At 46.4% G+C, this 19,699-nt stretch overlaps 1 protein-coding gene across 4 annotated transcripts in view; it reads right to left on the reverse strand.

Annotated features, from left to right (window-relative positions):
- TRABD (TraB domain containing) overlaps positions 1-19,699 on the reverse strand; it is a 247,012-nt gene that overhangs the window by 178,625 nt on the left and 48,688 nt on the right. For all 4 annotated transcript variants that reach the window (XM_086967441.1, XM_086967446.1, XM_086967442.1 and 1 more), the window contains exon 3: positions 14,215-14,293. In XM_086967441.1, the coding sequence (XP_086823567.1) occupies positions 14,215-14,293 (79 nt within the window). The remainder of the gene's footprint in view (positions 1-14,214; positions 14,294-19,699) is intronic.

Here is a 19,699-nt window from a genome sequence, read left to right on the forward strand (position 1 = left end):
CCATAATAACATAGAAAAACTTGGTAGTAACCAACCAGGAAGTAAGGTAGCACAAGCTACAGGAGAAAAAACTTCCACACTCATGACTATCCTAGTCATTTTGTACAGCCCAAACTACAGCCAATCAGGCGTGAGCACCCACCAGAAGGTTCTCCTCAGAGGCTCAGGCTCTCAGATTTTCTCGCACAGGAGATATGTTGTAAACCAAAGTAACCTAAGAGCCTCTGCGGGGAGGTGGACGGGTTGCATGTAAATCTATGAAGACACCAATACTGAAGAACCACAGATTACAGGTAAGTAACTATTGTTCTTCTCCAGTATTGGGCTCTTTCATAGATTCACATGCCTGAATCAGAGTAGATAGATGTATATATCCGTGCTTGGAAGACGCGGTTAGTAGCATAAGCCTGTATATATGAAAAATACATAATCATATAATAGAAATGTCACGTTTCTAAAAGCATGAAAAAATGCAGTTACGTAAGCATGAACATAGTAATAAGCATGAACAAGCGTCTGAAAAGCAGTAAAAAGGAGGAGGGGAAACAGAGGCTCACCTTATTTAAAAAGATTACGCAGAACTGCTTGACCCACAGAAGCATCAGTCTCGCTGGCTGCATCCAAACAATAGTGTTTGGTGAAAGTATGCCTGCTGGCCCAGGTTGCCGCTCTGCAGATGTGCTGAAGAGGAACTCCAGCGAAAGAAGCAGTCGAGGAAGACATGGCTCTCGTAGAGTGAGCCCTTGGTGTTATCTGCAAAGGTCTTCCTGCTTGTGTATGACAAAAGTCAATAGCTGCAGAGATCCATCTTGGTATTGTTGGTTTTGACACTGCATGACCTTGACAAATTTTTCCAGAGGCAACAAACAATTGATCAGATTTGCATATTGTAGAAGTCCTTTGTAAGTAAAACTTAACACCTCTTGATGTCTAGTGTATGCAATGCCCTTTCCGCAGGGGATTGCGGGTTAGGAAAGAATGTCTTTAAGATGACTGGCTCATTCAGGTGAAAGTCCGAAGGCACTTTAGGCATGAACTTTGGGTTTGTGCGGAGCACTACAGAATCAGACGTGAACTGCAAGAAAGGTGGATGGACCGTGAAAGCCTGGACATCACTGACTCTTCTAGATGAAATTAAAGCAAACAAAAGTGAGACCTTCCATGCAAGAAATTTCAAATCCACTCTGTGAATTGGTTCAAAAGGATGGCGCATGAGCTGCGCTAACACTACATTGAGATGCCACGATGGCGGTGGACGACGAACAGGAGGGAACATTCTGAAAAGTCCCTTGAAGAATTGTTGTATTATTCTTGAAGAATAGTGTGAAGTAGACCCATCCTGGCGGTACCTTGAAATGGCTGCTAGGAAAACCTTTAGAGTTGCGTGAGATAATCCCGATTTTGCCAGATGTAAGAAAAAAGGTAATATCTGCTCTGGCTTAGCTTGAAAAGGATGAATTCCAGCTGAATGACACCAGATACAGAATCTCTTCCATTTAGGTCTGTATGTTTTTATTGTAGCAGGTGTTCTAGCTTTGGCTAGCACCTCCTTGCAATCTGCAGGGATATTCAGGTGGGCGAATTCAAGGTACTCAGGCGCCAAGCTGCTAATTTCAGAGATGTCGGGTCTGGGTGGTAAATCTGACCAACCTGGATGGAGAGGAGGTCCGGAATCGGTTGAAAAACTGAGTTGGTTCACACTCCGATAGGAGAAGGAGCTCGGTGAACCAGTATTGGCGAGGCTGTCTGAGGGCAATAGGAATCAGGCGACACAGTTCTTTCTTCATCTTCCGAAGAACCCTGGGAACAAACGGTATTGGAGGAAAGGCGTAAGCATATATTTGATACCAGTTGATCAAAAACGCCTGCGAGTCTTTGTGGGGATGCCAGCTTGCAAAGAACCAGCATTTGCTGTTCTCCTTGGTCGCAAAAAGGTCTAGATCTGGATGACCCCACTGCTGAAATATCCGATCCACCGTTGGTTGGTTGAAGTTCCCATTCGTGGGTGGACACCTTTGTCCTGCTTAGAGTGTCCGCAAGAATGTTCGCCGTTTCCGGTACATGGACCACCAGAAGATTGATTCTGTGTCGCACTGCCCATGCCCAGATTTCTTGGGCTTCCTGAAACAGAAGAGCCAATCTTGTTCCTCCCTGCTTGTTCAAATAGTGCATGCTTGTAGTATTGTCTGTGCGAACCAATACTGTGGCCCCTTAAATGATTGCACGAAAGGACTTGAGGGCTAAGAAGATGGCTCTCAGCTCCAACAGATTGATGTGCCATAGTTTCTGTTGAGGAGTCCATTTCCCGCTGATAGTCGGCCCTTGAAGATGTGCTACCCAACCTTCAAGGGATGCGTCCGTGGTGATTGTAAAGTTTGGTGCGTCTTGGAGGAACGCGCAACCTTGTTGTAAATTCTTTCTCTGAATCCACCAGAGAAGAGCACCTCGGATGCGAGGGGTGATCCGGATGAGGTCCTTGAATGAGCCGGAGACCTGCAGTCATTGCAGGCTGAGTTCTTCTTGAAGAGGCCTCATCCTGAGACGGCAATTCAGTATCAAAGGAATGCAGAAGAGACCATCCCCAGAAAAGACTTGAATAGTCGGACTGAAACTGACTTTCTTGAGAGTAAACTCCGAGCCATGTCCTGTATCCTGTCTTGCCTCTCGTCTGACACGAAAACTTGGGACAAGCTTTGTGTCTAGGGTTGCTCCCAAGAAAGCTTGTCTTTGGGATGGTTCTAGTTGTGACTTGTTGAAATTGACGGAGAGACCCAGTGACTGGAAGAGACACAGACACCGCTGGATATGGTTGCCTGCGTTTGTGTAAGAACTGTCCTTGATAAGGCTGTTGTCTAAGTATGGAAATATTTGTATGTCCCCCAAGTCGGACAGTCTGAGGTGTGCTGCTACTGGGGCCAGGGCCTTTGTGAACACCCTGGGTGCCGAGCGTAGCCCAAAGGGAAGGACCTTGAACTGATAATCCCTGCCAGCCACTCTGAATCATAGGAGTTTCCTGTCCTGTGCCGAGGCAAAATGGGGATGTGGAAATATGCATCTTGGAGATCCAAGGTGGCCATGTATTCTCCCGCCGAAAGATGTAGTATTTCTTGGAGTGACAGCATCCGGAACGTCAGCTTTTTCAAATACTTGTTTAGAGCACGGAGATCCAGAATTGGACGCCATTCTCCAGTCTTCTTCTTTATCAGAAAGAATCTGGAGTAGACTCCTGCTCCTCTTTGAGTCCAAGGAACCTTTTCGATTGCTCCTTTCTTTAACATCAAATTGATCTGGGAAAACAACTCCTTGAGATGAGCTGGAGGTGGGCCCCTTGGGGGAACGTTTGGAGGAAACCTTGCGAATTCGAGGGCATGGCCCTTGGCCACAAAGTCCAGGACCCACCTGTCCGATGTTATTGAGGACCATTTGGAGTAGAAATTTGAGATTTTTCCTCCAATTTTTATGTGAGACTGCGGCAGTAGCGGTGGCAGGTGATGACACTCATTGTCTTTTACCCTTTCCACGGTAGGCAGGCTTTCTTTTGTATTGGGAATAATTAGTGTTGCGCTGGCCGTAGGACTGGTAACGCTGGTCTTGGTATAGTTGATTCCCTTGTCTGTAGGAGGACTGCTGACTATAACCTCCTTTAGTTAAGGACGATACACGTCCTCTCGCACCTCGAAAGGGCGGCTTTCGAAATTGTAAGGTGCCCAGGGATCTAGCTTTCTCTGTGTCCTTTTTGAATGTCTGCAGGGCTTCCTCAATATGCGGGCCAAACAAAAACTCTCCGTCGTAAGGCATGTCTAACACCTTAGCTTGAACCTCCGGGCGGAACGAAGTTGCTCTTAGCCAGCCTTGCCTGCGCAAGACAGCAGCTTCTGCCAACTGCCTGAATCCAGTTGAAGCTACATCAACTGCAGAGTCAATCATTTCCGCAGAGATCCTTTCATCTTCCTGCAGAATTTTCAAAGCCTCTGACTTGGAGGGCTCTGGAAGAATGTTGACATATGGTGAGATGTCAGACCACATTTGCCGGTCATATCTGCCCAGTATGGCCAATGAGTTGGCAGCCCGGACAGTGGTTGCTGCCATTGTTGACACACATTTACCAATTGCATCCAGACGCCTGCCGTCTCTATCTGGTGGGGATGAGATTGGAAAGGAAGGGTTTCTGGACCGCTTCTGTGCAGACTGTATGATCACCCAATCCAATTTCGGGTGTCCTATAAGGCAAGCTCGGGACTTTTCAGGAACCATATATATATATATATATATATATATATATATATATATATATATATTTTTTTTTTTTAAACCTTTATTTAGAGAAAGCAATACAAATACAGACCTACAACCACAGGGGCCGGTCAGTAACAGCAAGCATCAAAGTCTGTCAGTATTACACAGCTCATCAGCCGGCAACCCGGGGGTCCAGCAGCGATAAAGTACTCCCAGACGATATCCTTGAAGTGGAAAGAGAATAATTGAAAGGGTTCACACTTTTTATTTTTTAAAAACAAAACAACCTAATCCCGAGGTGATGTATGAGGCGTGCGACCGTCCCAGATATCAGGGGGAGAGACTCAAGATGACAACTACAAAAGGATATGAAAACAGAAGGGGGGGAATGAAGGGGTCAGGGTCAGACTACCAGGTGTAAAACAGCAGGACAGAGACGTATGGAATGTATGGTCACGGGGACTGAGGGATGACATTCGGTTCTACAAAGGGGGGGGCACAGATTTCCCCACGATACGAGTTCCACTGTCCCCATATCCTTCCCCATTTCTTAGGTCGTCCATGGGCGATGTACACAGTTTTCTCTCGGAACATGCACCAATCCATGTTGTCCTCCCACGCGGAAACCAGAGGTGCACGTGGAGACCCCTACAGCTGGGCGATGTCTCTCTTCGCAATCATGTTACCGAGGGAGGCCCATTGAGTCTGCGCTATGCTATAGTCATTAGGTTCCCACACATTCAACAGACATCTCCTGGCCTCTGGTAGAAGCGAAACACCCGTGACTTCATCCATAACCTCATGCACCCGTTTCCAATACTCCACCACTTCCGGACATTCCCACAAAATGTGAAGAAAAGTAGCAAGCATACCACATCCACGCCTACACAATCCATCCAGAGAGTAACCCATACGCATCAAACGTGGACCCGTGACATACACGCGGTGCAGGATCTTCAATTGCACCAGTCGGAGACGCGCCGGGATCGCCACCTCCTTAGGAGAGGATATCGCAGCCTGTCAATCCTCATCGTCCAGTTCCAGCCCATCACCGGTCCAGGCCTCCCGAAGCCGCACCAAAAGATCTGAGCGATTATTAATCAATTTTTTATAAATAAGAGAGATCGTGCTGTCCGGGACATGCCCGTCAAGCACCCTGTCTTCCAAGGGAGAGGACTCCGGGACATCCGTACCGACCGGAAAGACGGATACGAGTGCGTGACGAACCTGCAAGTCTCGGAAGTGCTCCCTATCGCCCAGCCTATATTCCTGTTGGAGTTCCATAAAAGATTTAATCCTCTCCTTAACCCAGACGTCTCCAACCTTGCTAATCCCTATGAGATCCCACTTGTCAAATCCCTTCGTTCTCCAAAGACAGCCCAGTCGCTCAGCCGCATAAAGCGGAGTAGCTCTGGCCAGCCAATCTGCCCATCCCGTGGCAGCAGTCGCCGCGCCCCACACTTGTACCGCAACCCTGGTGGGTCCGGTTAAAAACTTTCCCGCCGACCTAGAGTACAACGCCCTGTTATAATCTCCTCCCGGGAGCTGCCATCTATCCATCTCAAACGCCGGGTTAGGGACCGGGCCATACATTGCGTGGTTGATGGCACTGAGTTGCGACACCCAGTAATACCTCTTAATATCAGGCAGAGCAATACCACCGTCGTACCAGGGTAGGGTCAGTTTCGCCAACGCAATGCGAGGCCGCCAGCCCCATATCAGTTTCCTCTGAAGGCCTCAATCTCCCGGAAGTAACTTGCAGGCACTAGGTCAAGCGTGTTCTGAAGTGCATACAAGAAACGAGGGAGGGATATCATTTTGAATAAGGCCGCTCTCCCAACGTGGACAACGGCAATCCGCACCATGCCACTACGTCAGATCACAGCCGGATGAGTGGCGGGAGCAGATTCTTCTCATATCGTACGGCTGAGTCCAAGGAGATATATATCCCTAAGTATTTAAAGCCGTCACGCGATATTGGTATCGGACAGTAACGGGGCAACAGTGGTATCTCCGCGGCGAGCGGGTAGATACAGGATTTAGACCAATTGATGGCTAAACCCAAATTCCTTCCAAAGGAGCACAAGACGTCAAACAGCACTCCAAGGGACTTGCGAGGGGAAGTAAGATAGAACAGGATGTCATCCGCGTAAAGGGATATACGATCCTCAAAATCAGGGGACCAACTAATGCCCTTTAGCGACGGTTCTCACCTAAGCCATGCTGCCAGGGGCTCAAGAGCAAGCGCGAAAAGGAGCGGTGATAACGGACATCCCTGTTGTGTGCCTCTGCCAAGAATGAAAGGCTCGGAAGCCCTGTCGTTGTCGACCAGTTGGGCCACTGGCTGTTCATACAGGAGTTTAACCCAGCCGATAAACTTAGGCCCGAAACCAAATTTAGCAAGTGCCGCCCACAAATACGGCCATTCGATCGTGTTGAAGGCCATCGAGGCGTCCAACGAAACCAAAATGGCCGACTCGCTGAGCGACCCTGCCCTAGCAAGCACACCATGGAGGCGACGTAAATTAAGAGCCGTATTACGGTGAGGAATAAACCCGGATTGATCCGGGTGTATCAGATCGCCAATAACCGTAATCAAGCGGTTCGACAGGAGTTTCGCCAGAATCTTGGGTTCAACGTTCAGGAGTGAGAGCGGTCGATATGAAGAATATTGATCACGAGGCTTCCCATCCTTATAAATAGCAACAATAGAAGCCAATCTCTGATCTCGGGGAAAAAGCCCAAGATCGCGCGATTCCAAAAACATTTGGCGAAGGGGTGGCGCCAGTTTATCCGGACACAATTTATACAGCTCCATCGGGAGACCGTTCGGACCAGAGACCTTCCCTGAATGGAGAGAGCGAATAGCGAGCGATATTTCATCAGTAGAAAAGTCTACCTCCATAAGCTCTCTATCAGACTCCGAGAGGCTAGGCAACGCGATATCTCTTAGGAGCAAGTGTGAATCCTCCTCAGGCCGGTCAGAAACCGGCGAGTAAACCTTCTGAAAGTGCTGAGCAAACACCGCGACTATACCCTCCGGGTCCACGATTCGTTCACCGCCCTCATTCACCACCACAGGCACCACACGATTCAGCCTTTCTCTCCTATCCAGCCACGCAATCAACTTCCCAGCCTTATCTCCGATGTCATACAATCGCCCCTGTTGCTCACGACTCATCATCCTCGCCGCATCCGTCACCAGCGCCTTGTAATCGGCCTGTTTAAGGGCCAAAACATGCAAACCCTCGGGTGTAACTTCAGAACCAAACTCCTCTTCCAACTACGCAATTTCAGTCTCCAATCTCACCACCTCTTCAGTCTTACACTTTCTCGCACTAGCAATCAGAGAAAGGGTTTGGCCCCGGACAACAGTTTTAAAGGCCTCCCATAGGGACACCGAAGAGGACACCGACCCAGCATTCTCCACAAAGTAATGGTCTACACATTTCACCACCTCAGCCCTTGTTTTCGGGTGACGTAGATGCCAGGGGTTAATTGGGGCAACCCGTCCTCCGGCTTCCAATTGCACATCTATCGTAAGCCAGAGAGGCGAATGATCCGAGATCCCCCGAGCAAGATGGCGAATTTCCCTCACAGATACCATCTGAGCCGCTGGCAATAGGATATAATCGAGCCTGGAGAGACTCCTGTGTGCCCCCGAGTAGAAAGTATATTGTGCCTGCCCAGGGTGTAAGTACCTCCAGCAATCTACCAAACCCAATGCATTCAGGAAATCGCTCATCCATAACTGCGACTTCAAAAGAGTCCGGGGTGGGTGACGATCTGCGCTACCACAAACAACAGAGTTAAAATCTCCACCAACCACCATCATACCCAATGGGAAATTCAACACCACTCTACCCAGATCAGCAAAGGTGACAGACTGTAAACCCGGCGAGACATATACAGAAAGAAGAGTGATCGTCCTCCCTTCCCAGCGACCTGTAATGGCCGCGTACCGGCCTCTTTCATCTAGCGCAGTATCATCTATCTCCAAGGGGAGGGAACTCCGAATCATAACACCCGCCCCCCTCAATCCAGTAGTGAATCCTGAATGCGCCACCAAGCGGTATCCTCTTCTGTTCATTGCCTGGCAAGCATTTCCTATAAGATGCGTCTCCTGCAATAGTACTACATCAGGTGAAAGACGTTTCAGATACTGTAAAACAACCCCCGCTTAATCCGGTCACCCAGACCGTTAACATTCCAACTCAGCACCCGTAGCCCCCTACCCCCCATTCCTAGAGCATGAGCAATGCCCCCCCCCCCAAGGGAACAGACACAGTGATCGAAATATGCAGCAAAACGTACTCTCGGGAGGATAAACAAAAAGCCCCACACCCCACCCCCCGGAAACCCCGCAAAACACACCCCCCCACCCTGCACCCCTGCGTTAGACCAGAAAGCCACCCCAACTTGCAGTGTGCCTGTCGCCCCATTAAACTAATCTACGGAAAGAGAGAAAAGACCCCTTAGAGGAGGAAGAATCCCGAGCCCCCCCGCCCCCTAGCAATCAATAGGTCATACGAAAATAATAATAAAACCCCCGCTGAAAGTCTAGATGGATAGCCCGCCGGTAAGGGCTCACTCCACCCGTTCCTCCAGGCCCCCTTTGGCTCCCGCCGACCGATCTTGTCCATCACGATGTGTCGGCAAAGTGTCCAGCCAGTCACTTGTGACCTCAGGGCGGTCAAAGAAGAGCACACGCTCCTCGTACTGGATCCTCAAACGAGCTGGGAAGAGCATGGCATATTTTAGTCCCATGTCCCTGAGGCGCCTTTTAACACCAGTGAAGCTCATACGCGGTTTCTGCACTGCCTGCGTGAAATCCGGGTAGAAGTTGATCGACACATTTTCAAATTTCGTAGGTCCGTTGGTACGCGATGCTTGCAGGATAGCACCCCTATCGAGAAAATTGAAAATCCTGGCAATAATAGGCCTCGGCGCTGCGCCCAGTTTAGGCCTACCACCCGGGACTCTGTGAGCACGCTCCACAGTGAAAAAATTGCTTAGTCCCTTAGGCGCGAGATGGTTCAACACAAGATCCTCCACCAAAAGGTCCATAGAGAGCTCTGAGGAACTTTCTGGAACCCCAATGATACGAACGTTGTTACGTCTGGCACGGCTTTCAACATCGTCCAGCCGGCGAGCAAGCAAGTTGTTTGATGAACGAAGAGTATGAACCTCCGCTTGTAAATCCGATACATCAGTCGTAAGGCTTGCAGTTTTAATGTCCAGCGACTTGACCCGCTCGTTGGTTTTCGCAAGGTCCAACCTGATAAGGTTGACTTCAATCGCAACCGTATCTATTTTTGAAACCAGGGGCTCATATTGCTGGCTCGTTGAAGTCTTTACGCCGGCAATGGCGCCCATGACATCCCGCAGTGTCAAGTACTCCATTCCAGGAGAGCCATCTCCAGTCTCATCCGACACCTTGCCCACCCCAACTGCGGATCCCTTCGGGCGGGCAAAGCGGTCGATAGTGTTAGACTGGGCTGCACCTCGTCGGATTGTGCCCCTGGTGGCTCTCTTCTCACTATCCGGCCTGCCCGTCATACCGGTAAGCGAGCCCAGCCGGGCCGTTCGAGATCTGGTGAGAATGTCTCCCCAAGACACCAACCAACTAAGGCAGGGATGAGGGCAAAAGGAGAGAGACGTAGGGCCAGCCGCTGAGCAAGGTCAACAGTCGCAGCAGTCGGTGAATCCCAGTGGATGATGAGTCAAAAGCGAAACCGAAAGTACCACAGGGGCGACAGATGAATGCCAGCAGCCGCTGTTGTTCAATTGCCACCTGGGTACTTCAGAGACTCAAGGCCGCGGAGGTCCGTTGGTGTAGGCCCCAGAAGTTCGAAGGCGCAGAGAGTCCGGTTCCCAGCGTCCAAATCAATTTCTGAAAAGCGATAGTAAATCAGCAGAGGCATCAGCTACTAGAACCCATCGTCCAAATCAGGATATTTAGCAGGATAGATGCAGGAGGCGGAAAGGGTCTCGGGAGCCCTGTGCTCACGCGTCCATCTTGGATCCGCGCGTAGCTCCTCCAACCTTATATTTTTTTTATCTATCCTCAGCAGTAATGGAGGAATAGATGCAGGAGTAGACATGACTTTAATCCCCTCTTTCCAAATGAAATCGATAATAGGTATCGACTTAACTTGTCTCCTTGGCTGATTCTTGAAATCATAAAGGAAGCATTCTTGTTGTGTAGCCTCCATGTCAATATGAAAGCGTTTTGTAGCTCTCTCTATTAGAAGATGGAATCCTCCTACGTCAACCGGAGGTGAATCAGCAGTAGCCGGAGGCGAAGGAGAAGGTGTTTAGACTTGACAATCATCCCACTATGACATCATGGAGCCGTCATCGACTTCCCCTTCTTCTCTCTCTTCATCCTGAGAAAAATATGGTACTTCGGGATGATGGGACACTACAGGTGGGGGAGACTTTGGAGGTCTTAAATCAGATATTGGCGTTTGCACCACAGGTGTAGGAGGCACAGAGTCTGCTGACTCTGGCGGTGGAAAACGCCTGTAATAATCATTTAGCATGTGCTGAAGATTGTCACAAAACAAGGCAGGTTGACTAACCTTGTGAACCAGGTACAGCAGGAGCGATGTCGTTGCTAGTTTCTTCCCTCCCTAGGAGTGGTACCTCTAGTGAGTTATATATAGAAACACTCCCCTATGAGGACCTCACCCAGGGAAGGGGAAAAGTGGAGAGAGAAAATATAAATGCTGGCAGCCAGAAACCATCTACAGCAGTTGATGACCAGATCGGCACCATCCGTATTCCTGCGTTATGGGTTCCTGCAGAAAAGACATAAGCGATACATATAAATACAACCCCCCCCTTCTCTTCTGACTATCACTATATACTAAGGATATGTGTATATATGGACTCACTTACTTAAGAAGACTGCCACAAACATCCAAGCGAAAAGATTGCAGAAAAAAGGTAAAAATTAAGTAAAGTAGAAAGAAACAAAAGCTACCCATGAATTACAGTTCTGTTGGGCTTTAGGTTGTAGCCATCACAGGTAACTAGTCATTCAAATAAACAGCCACTTAGCTCATGAAAATATTTCTTCCCGCTAGCAGCGTGGTGTCTGGGTAATTCCAATAAAAGATTCCGAAGCAATCCCTCTTACCTCTTTGTAATCTCAAAAAGTACGATCCGAGCCACTCAACAGCTCTCAGTAGAAACAGCAAGATAAGAATCTCCGTCCCGAATCCAAAGTCTAATTGTCAGAGTTCAACAATTCCGTACTTGTAGAACAGAGCGTCTCCCACACGCTTCCACCTACTTGGCTCCAAACAATAGTTCTAAAGTGCACCAAACACAGCTACCACAGAGAGCGTTCCACGTGGCTCTGTCCAGCGCGGCTCCAGCATGATTCCCAGCGCGGCTCCAAAATACGGGTCAAAGTTCACGGTACGCCGTGAACACAGGGAGCGGCTCTGCCGGTCTCCAACGCGGCTCCGATGGAAAGAACAACCAGCAAAGGAATCCTGAACGAAGACCACGGAGAGTCCAGGGCAACACCACAGATGACAAGCACCAGGTGTAAGCAGGAAGAGGCAGTTATAGGACACAGAGATACAACAGAAGAGAAAGAGAGGACAGACCACATACACTGGCATTCTGGGAGACGTAGTCTCCAGTCCGATGTGCCTGAAGTGTGGCAAAGATTTGTTAGCAATGCTACTGGCATCTGAGCTGAGGGGACATTTGATAGATACAGGACACCTCATTAGGTATGGCACTGGCTGCAACGATGAAAAAACACGTGTTCAATCAGGAAAAAGAGTGGAATATCAGTTCATCTTCATGTGGGCTGTGACACTGAGATGCTTGGATCTGCGGACAAGAAGGGATCTCTGGTTGGTCCTGGATAAAATAATTGACTTGCCTGAGAGGGCCAAAAAGGATAATGGAGAAAAACAAGCTCCTGATGCGCAATCTCGGTCCCGAGATTTTAGGATTTAGAGGGGGTTTCAGTTACTGGCTTTAAGCCCCGCCCCTCTTTCCCATTGGCCAGCGTCACCGTTTATGCTAAACGGTGGCCAGCCATTGGGAAAGAGGCGTTGATGACGTACACTTTTCTCTTTTTGAGACGGCCCACTTGGACGGGCTCGTCTGACTTCCTTTTGGGGTAAAAGGTTTCTTATCTTTATGGGGCCAACATGGCACAGAGTGGTTGCCACTGACAATAGTAGATTGAAAAAAACATGGGTATTCCAGGCTGTTTATGGACCTAACAGCAGTGAGTGTTTGATTGTTGATCATTACCAGACACCCAACATCACAGGGATTTTATCCATGCAAAGAAGTGCAAAGTATATTTCATCCCTAGATTTGACCTTTGCTTACTACTAGGTGAGATTACATTCCAAATTACAAGAGTTCACAGCATTTATCATGCCATTTGGAAAGTGCAAGGTCTAAAACAAGCATTGGCATAGCCAAGAGGTCTCACATTTGGGACCTTATAAGTATTTAGTTATGCAGCACAATATCCTTACTGCAACAACATTAAATGCTGCATGGCTAAACACTTATATGGTCCCAAAGGCGAGACCTATTGGCTATGCCAATGCTTGTTGGGCTTTCTAATACAGCTCATTAATCCCTAGCCCTCAGCCACACTGACAGCAAAAGGGCAATGTTCCTTTCCAGCACCTGTACATGTCTTTTAGCTGCTGACCGCTCAAGCGAAATCTAAAGCAACCTATGCATCCGTCAGCAGACACAGGAGTACCTGTTTGAGGTTTAGTTATTTTAAGTTCATGCAATGAACATAAATAACGTCTGTTAAATGAATTCCAAAATTGTGTTGTAGTTTGTAAATCCACAGCATGTGAAGGAAGTTTTTGGGGTTACCCTCCATCCTTTTCCACAGTTCACAATCTCACATGAGCATAGTAATTTCTGAGGAGGAATCAGAACTGAACTAGTATGAACCTAGCACCTATTTCCACTTCCATCCACTATAGCTGCTTCCCATTTCTCTGAAAGCTTTCCCATTTCTCTGTAAGCTTCTTCAAAGAACGTGATGTGGGTACTGTGAGTGTTCTGCAAACCTGGAACACCTCCACAGTTTTGATCTCTTTCTGTAAGACCCTACCTGTAGGTAGAGAATATTATACATCATTCCATCCAAACTTTAGCTCATGGCATGGCGTTTTATAGGTACTAGCAGATATGGCATTTATCCAGGTCATACTCACTTTGTATCCTCAGGAAAACTTCAACAGACAATGTTAACATCAAAGCCTATTTCAGGAAATATTAAGTATTTACTCTTCAGCCGCATTGTTCCTATCCAGATTAGAGTAAGCAAGCCTGCCTTCCCACCCTTAGGTTGTAGCAGTGCTCTCCCAGATCCTTATGACCTTTCACACTGCTCTTGAATTTCCCTGAATATTATATGGAGCAAAGCTATTTTGTCTATCAAACCCTTTTCTACTCAGAGAGCAGGCCCTACCGTACACACCCAGTGATAAGGATAGATAAATGTTAGGCCCAATAGTAGTACTGGATATTTGGTTTCCCCATGCTGCTATCATATATACAAATCTAAACTTCTGAGATAGTCTTTGTCACACAAAGTCAGCTAATTACACGGCAAAGTAAAGCAAAATATGTGTTGAAATCATTTTGAAAGCTTGCAGAAGTGTGGATTTGCATTTCGCTTTTAAACTAACATGTAGTATAAAAAAACAATGTATGGCATCATTACAAATGCAGAGTTGAGCACACAACAGGAAACAAGTAATCCTGAATCTAGTTTAAGTCAACAATAAAGTATAAATTGTGGTAATTTGAGAAAATGAAATAAAATACTTTTCTAAAAGGACTGTCTTTACCGTCTTCGCAAAATGAAAGGATTAGCTTTGGAGTCTAGTAAACTCTAATGCAGGTATTTCTAAAAGACAGAAGGTTTGTGTTATTAATATTTTTCAACAACACAGTAAAACCTACATATGTTCTGTGGTATATCTGAAACATCATTTGGCCCCTCTTCGGAATCCTCGGATGATGGCATTGCTTCAGCAGCAGCCTATGTGAGATCAATAAAAATGATTACAGTTTGTTCAGTTATTCTGGAATCAAATATATGGTTACATTTATTTTTATTTTGAAAGTTTAATAGAGCGCAAACAAGATCTTAGGGAATATCAGAGCGCTATACAAACAATAAATGTTAGTTATACAGAAAATAAGAGCAGATCCAAAAAAATGTACAAAGCATATAGTAAAAACAACATAGTCAGATTTAGCATCAAGCAATGTCTTGAGGTTGGGAGCGCGTATGCATCTCGTCCCAGGGTTTCAGCAGACCCTACTCATGTGTATTTGGCCATGAGAATGGATTGAACTTCCTTTTTAAAAGGGGTAGTGGACGGGTTAAGTCCGGTTTCTGGTGGTAAGGCATTCCAAATTCTGGGTGCCATCCGAGAGAAGGATCTGTTATAAGTTTTTTTCTTATGGAATTTTTGTGGTTTCAGTAGTAGTTTTTCAGCATTTCTTGAGGATATGGACCCACCCGAGATCGTCAATTTCTTTGCCAGGTAACTGGGTGCCTTTTGGTGCATGGCTCTGTGCATCATGCACACAATTTTCAACTGAATTCTCGCCTCAAGGGGTAGCCAGTTCAGGGATTGAAGGTCCGGGGAGATGTGGGAGCTACGTTTAGATCCAGTTATGAGTCTTGCTGCGGCATTGATTGAGGCTCTAAGGAGGTGCAGTTGATGAATTGGGTAGGCCACAGAGAGAGACACATCCGTATTTCACTCTAGGTATAACCAGAGCTTGTACTGCCTGCTTGAAGTCATTGTGTGGTAGGAAGGGTTTCAGTTTCCTCAGTGTGTTTATCTGGAAGTTAGCTCCCTTTGTAGCATTGCTGATATGTTTTTGCATGTTGAGGTTACGGTCTAAAGTTATTACTAGTGACTTAGCTGAGTCCACAATGGTAGGTTGAACGTTGAACGCCGTAATACGTTTGTTCCAATCTTGCATTTTCGAGATTTGAGCCGGAGGAGCTATTAGTAGGAATTCAGTCTTTAGGGCATTCAGTTTAAGATTATTTTCTGCCAGCCAAGTTTGGGTATTCCTAAGAGCTGTATTAAGTAGTTTGATGTCCTCTAGGGTGTGTATCTTGAGGTATAGTTATGTGTCATCTGGGTACATGTGATATTGCACGTTAGAGGTTTGTAAAATTTCAGTGAGAGGTTCCAGGAAGAGATTGGGGATAGTGCGGATCCTTGCGGTACACCCAAGGATACTGGGACGGGCTTGGACAGGGTGTTATTGACTTTGAATTGTTGTGTCCGATTTTGGAGAAATGAGGTGAACCAGCTTAGCACTGTCCCAGATAGGCCCATTCTATGTTTCAGGAGGTCTAACAGGTTTTCATGCTTGACCGTATCAAAGGCAGAGGAGAGGTCAAGTAGGATGAGTAAACAGGATCTATTTTGGTCAAGAATTTGCTGCGCATCGTGAACGATGCGTGTCATGGCTGATTCTGTGCTATGGCCAGCACGGAAACCTGATTGGTGTTTGTTGAGAAGGTCAAAGTGGTCAATATGTAATGTTAGCTGTAGATGCACACATTTTTTCCAGCAGCTTGGCTAAGGTAGAGATATTGGAGATAGGGCGATAGTTGTTTAGGTCCGTGGGGTCTGCCGTGGGCTTCTTTAGAATGGGTGAAACCTGGCCTACTTTGAGGGTATCTGGGATGCATCCTTGTTGAAGTGAACTGTTTATGATCTTGGACCAGAGGTAGAAGCAGAGGAGTAAGGTATTTGACTGCGTTTGCCGGAAGCGGGTCAGAGAAGTGGTTGGCTGGCTTCAATGCTCTGAGAATTTTGCCTAAAGCATCTTCGGAGTAGGAGGTAAATGATGACCAGTCTGTATTATTTTTTGGGTTGGACTTTGATGGGAGTTGGCATGGCGTGGTTCGGGGAGCAGGAGAGGTTAGTGTATTCGGTCCCGCATATAAGGCTAGATCCTTTAGGAGGTCGTTCTTGATGGTGTCGGTCTTCAAGGTGAAGAAGATGGCGACTTCTTCACAGTTTGGCTGCGAACATTCTATATCTTGGGGACGATTGCTTGCCTGGTGAAGTTGAAGGCTGAAAAAGTCCGCTTTGGTGCACTGGACCTTACGGAAATATGGGTTTCTCTTTGTCCTGAGTATCTTGAGGTGGTTGGCGGATGGTATTGATCTCCAGATCCGTTCTGAAGTTCTGAGTGAACGCCTGTCCTCATTGAGTATACCGTTGTACCAAGGTTTAGAATCTTTCAAAGAGACTCTTCTTAGTTGCAGAGGTGCAGTGGTTGGTGAGATCGTGAACTGTGGAAGATCCTGCAGGAGGCAAGAGTAGGTTGGAACAGGAGGAAGGCAAGGTGTTGGGATTGAGTTTTTTCAGGTCTCTTTTCCATACCTTGTGGATTGAGCTGAGGTCAATTTCCCCGTTTCCTTAATGGTGAAGGTGATGATGTGATGGTCTGACCAATCTCAGGGTAGGATCGACTCTAGCTGAATGGAGCTTGTTTTAGAGATTAATAAGTCCAGAATCGATCCTTTGTCGTGTGTTGGGATGTTGCAGAATGGCGTTAGGTCTAGGTCAACAAGGAAATTCTTAAGACTGTTCACTGCTGTATCATTAGGATCATCCCAATGGAAATTGAAGTCTCGGAGGAATATTTGGGTATTTTGTCGCCAGTGTATGATGATACCATGTCCATGAAGTGTTCGGTGAAGGAGAGGTTCTCACCTGGAGAGTGATAGATGATGTGCAGAGAGCAGACAGGTTTACCCTTGCTAGTGATGTTAAGGCACATGTATTCGCATGGCTGGAATAATAGGGAGATGGCTCTGTTTACAGAGATATTAAAACGATGTATGCAGGCTATGCCTCCCCCGACTTATTGGCTCTAGCTCGGTCTAGCCTGATGATGTAATTAGGTGGAACTAAAAGGTCAATGATTGGTGTGGAAGATTCCTCTAGCCAGGTTTCAGTTAGCATGATCAGGTCTGGCTCATGTGTGAGGATGAAATCAGCTATGTCCGCTGCATGCCTAGCAGACGATCTGCAGTATAGGAGAATACATTTGAGTTTGGGCATGCTGATGGTTGAGGAGGGTTCCTGAATGATAGGGATTCTTCTAAGGTTGTGGTTTGTGACGCCTTTAGTGTTTGGTTTAGTGGTCCTGTGGGGATTGGGTGGGATAGTAGGAATCAGCAATGATGCGGGTGTGGTAAGATTCATGGGGAGCAGGGTCCTATGTGCTTCTTTTCCATACCTTGTGGATTGAGCTGAGGTCAATTTCCCCGTTTCCTTAATGGTGAAGGTGATGATGTGATGGTCTGACCAATCTCAGGGTAGGATCGACTCTAGCTGAATGGAGCTTGTTTTAGAGATTAATAAGTCCAGAATCGATCCTTTGTCGTGTGTTGGGATGTTGCAGAATGGCGTTAGGTCTAGGTCAACAAGGAAATTCTTAAGACTGTTCACTGCTGTATCATTAGGATCATCCCAATGGAAATTGAAGTCTCGGAGGAATATTTAGGTATTTTGTCGCCAGTGTATGATGATACCATGTCCATGAAGTGTTCGGTGAAGGAGAGGTTCTCACCTGGAGAGTGATAGATGATGTGCAGAGAGCAGACAGGTTTACCCTTGCTAGTGATGTTAAGGCACATGTATTCGCATGGCTGGAATAATAGGGAGATGGCTCTGTTTACAGAGATATTAAAACGATGTATGCAGGCTATGCCTCCCCCGACTTATTGGCTCTAGCTCGGTCTAGCCTGATGATGTAATTAGGTGGAACTAAAAGGTCAATGATTGGTGTGGAAGATTCCTCTAGCCAGGTTTCAGTTAGCATGATCAGGTCTGGCTCATGTGTGAGGATGAAATCAGCTATGTCCGCTGCATGCCTAGCAGACGATCTGCAGTATAGGAGAATACATTTGAGTTTGGGCATGCTGATGGTTGAGGAGGGTTCCTGAATGATAGGGATTCTTCTAAGGTTGTGGTTTGTGGCGCCTTTAGTGTTTGGTTTAGTGGTCCTGTGGGGATTGGGTGGGATAGTAGGAATCAGCAATGATGCGGGTGTGGTAAGATTCATGGGGAGCAGGGTCCTATGTGCTCACCAGGGAGAGTAAATCGCTCTCTGAGAGCAGGTTGGTGCTTCTAATTGGTCAAGATGAATTGTTGTGGGAGGGGACTGAGGACCAGTTGGGACAATAGGTCTTAAATTGAAAATACGGTACGCCTCCAAGGTTATCTTACCATTATCATATTTACCAGAGATTTGCTGGGCAGACAAAGATCTATGCAGCAGGTGCCTTACCCCATTAGATATTTTAAAATGCAAACTTTGCAACCAATCAATCGATCTTTATTCAGTTTCACATTTTAAAACCATAAAAGCACATGTATAAAGTACAAGAAAAACCATCCTCTCAACAACATACCAGAATACAATGACTTAAACTAATAAAAATACAAGAATGCTAAACCACAACTAACTTGCAGGCGGTACCGTAAAAGTAAGGATTTATATAGCACGCTTTGCAATTTACCGGAAGATATTTACTGCCATGTTTCTCCTTGTTGCCAATTTCTTTGTGGAAGAGTTTTAAAAAACAGATGTATAATTTTGAGACCAAATTTTGTGTCTGGGTTGCCTCACTTTTTTGGCACAAACCCAACGCAAAATCTAATTAGTTAAATATTGTAATGCACGCTAAGGTACTTATGATAGACTAGCTAAACACAGGTGTGAGGTCTTAAGATATGATGTCCCTTCCTGTGAGGTCATTGGTTGTGATGCCACTTTCTGTGATGACATGTCTGACATTACGCTCCATGATGGCACACGCTATGATGTTACCTGCATGCTGCCCAACTTGATTAGTCACCCCTATTCTTTTTTGTTTTAGGACTTGTGCCTTGGATTCATGGTTGATTTTCAGGATATTTATATATGATAAAACTTACATACAATTAATCCATAGTGAAATAATTTGCATATCCAGTGTAATGTCTAAACTTCTGGCATGGATGCCTACCCTTTTTGCATTAAAACTGACAGGGCTAGCTCATCTCATGTTGAGAATACACATTTGTTTTTACTGGCCTGCGTATATATGTAATCAACGAGCCACACAGCCATGTTTCTCTTTAGCCAATACATCTATACAACTTTATTAAAAAACAAGTCAATTAGTGAGGGATGCACCAGTACCGATCAGTAATTCATTGAGAAAACAAATACACGACTGAAGTTGTTTCAAGAAGCACACCAACTAGGTTGTCAGCAAATGGTTTTCCTTCAAGAGCTTGCCATTATTATGAGGGCTGTACACTGCAATTTATTTGTATTCATGCAATTATTCTAAATAACAAAATCTATACACTTACCAATTCAGCAGCGTATTTTCCTACACCACGTTCAC

Source organism: Lissotriton vulgaris, chromosome 1_1 (genome assembly GCF_964263255.1).
Source record: "Lissotriton vulgaris chromosome 1_1, aLisVul1.2, whole genome shotgun sequence".
Classification (NCBI taxonomy): Eukaryota; Metazoa; Chordata; class Amphibia; order Caudata; family Salamandridae; genus Lissotriton; species Lissotriton vulgaris.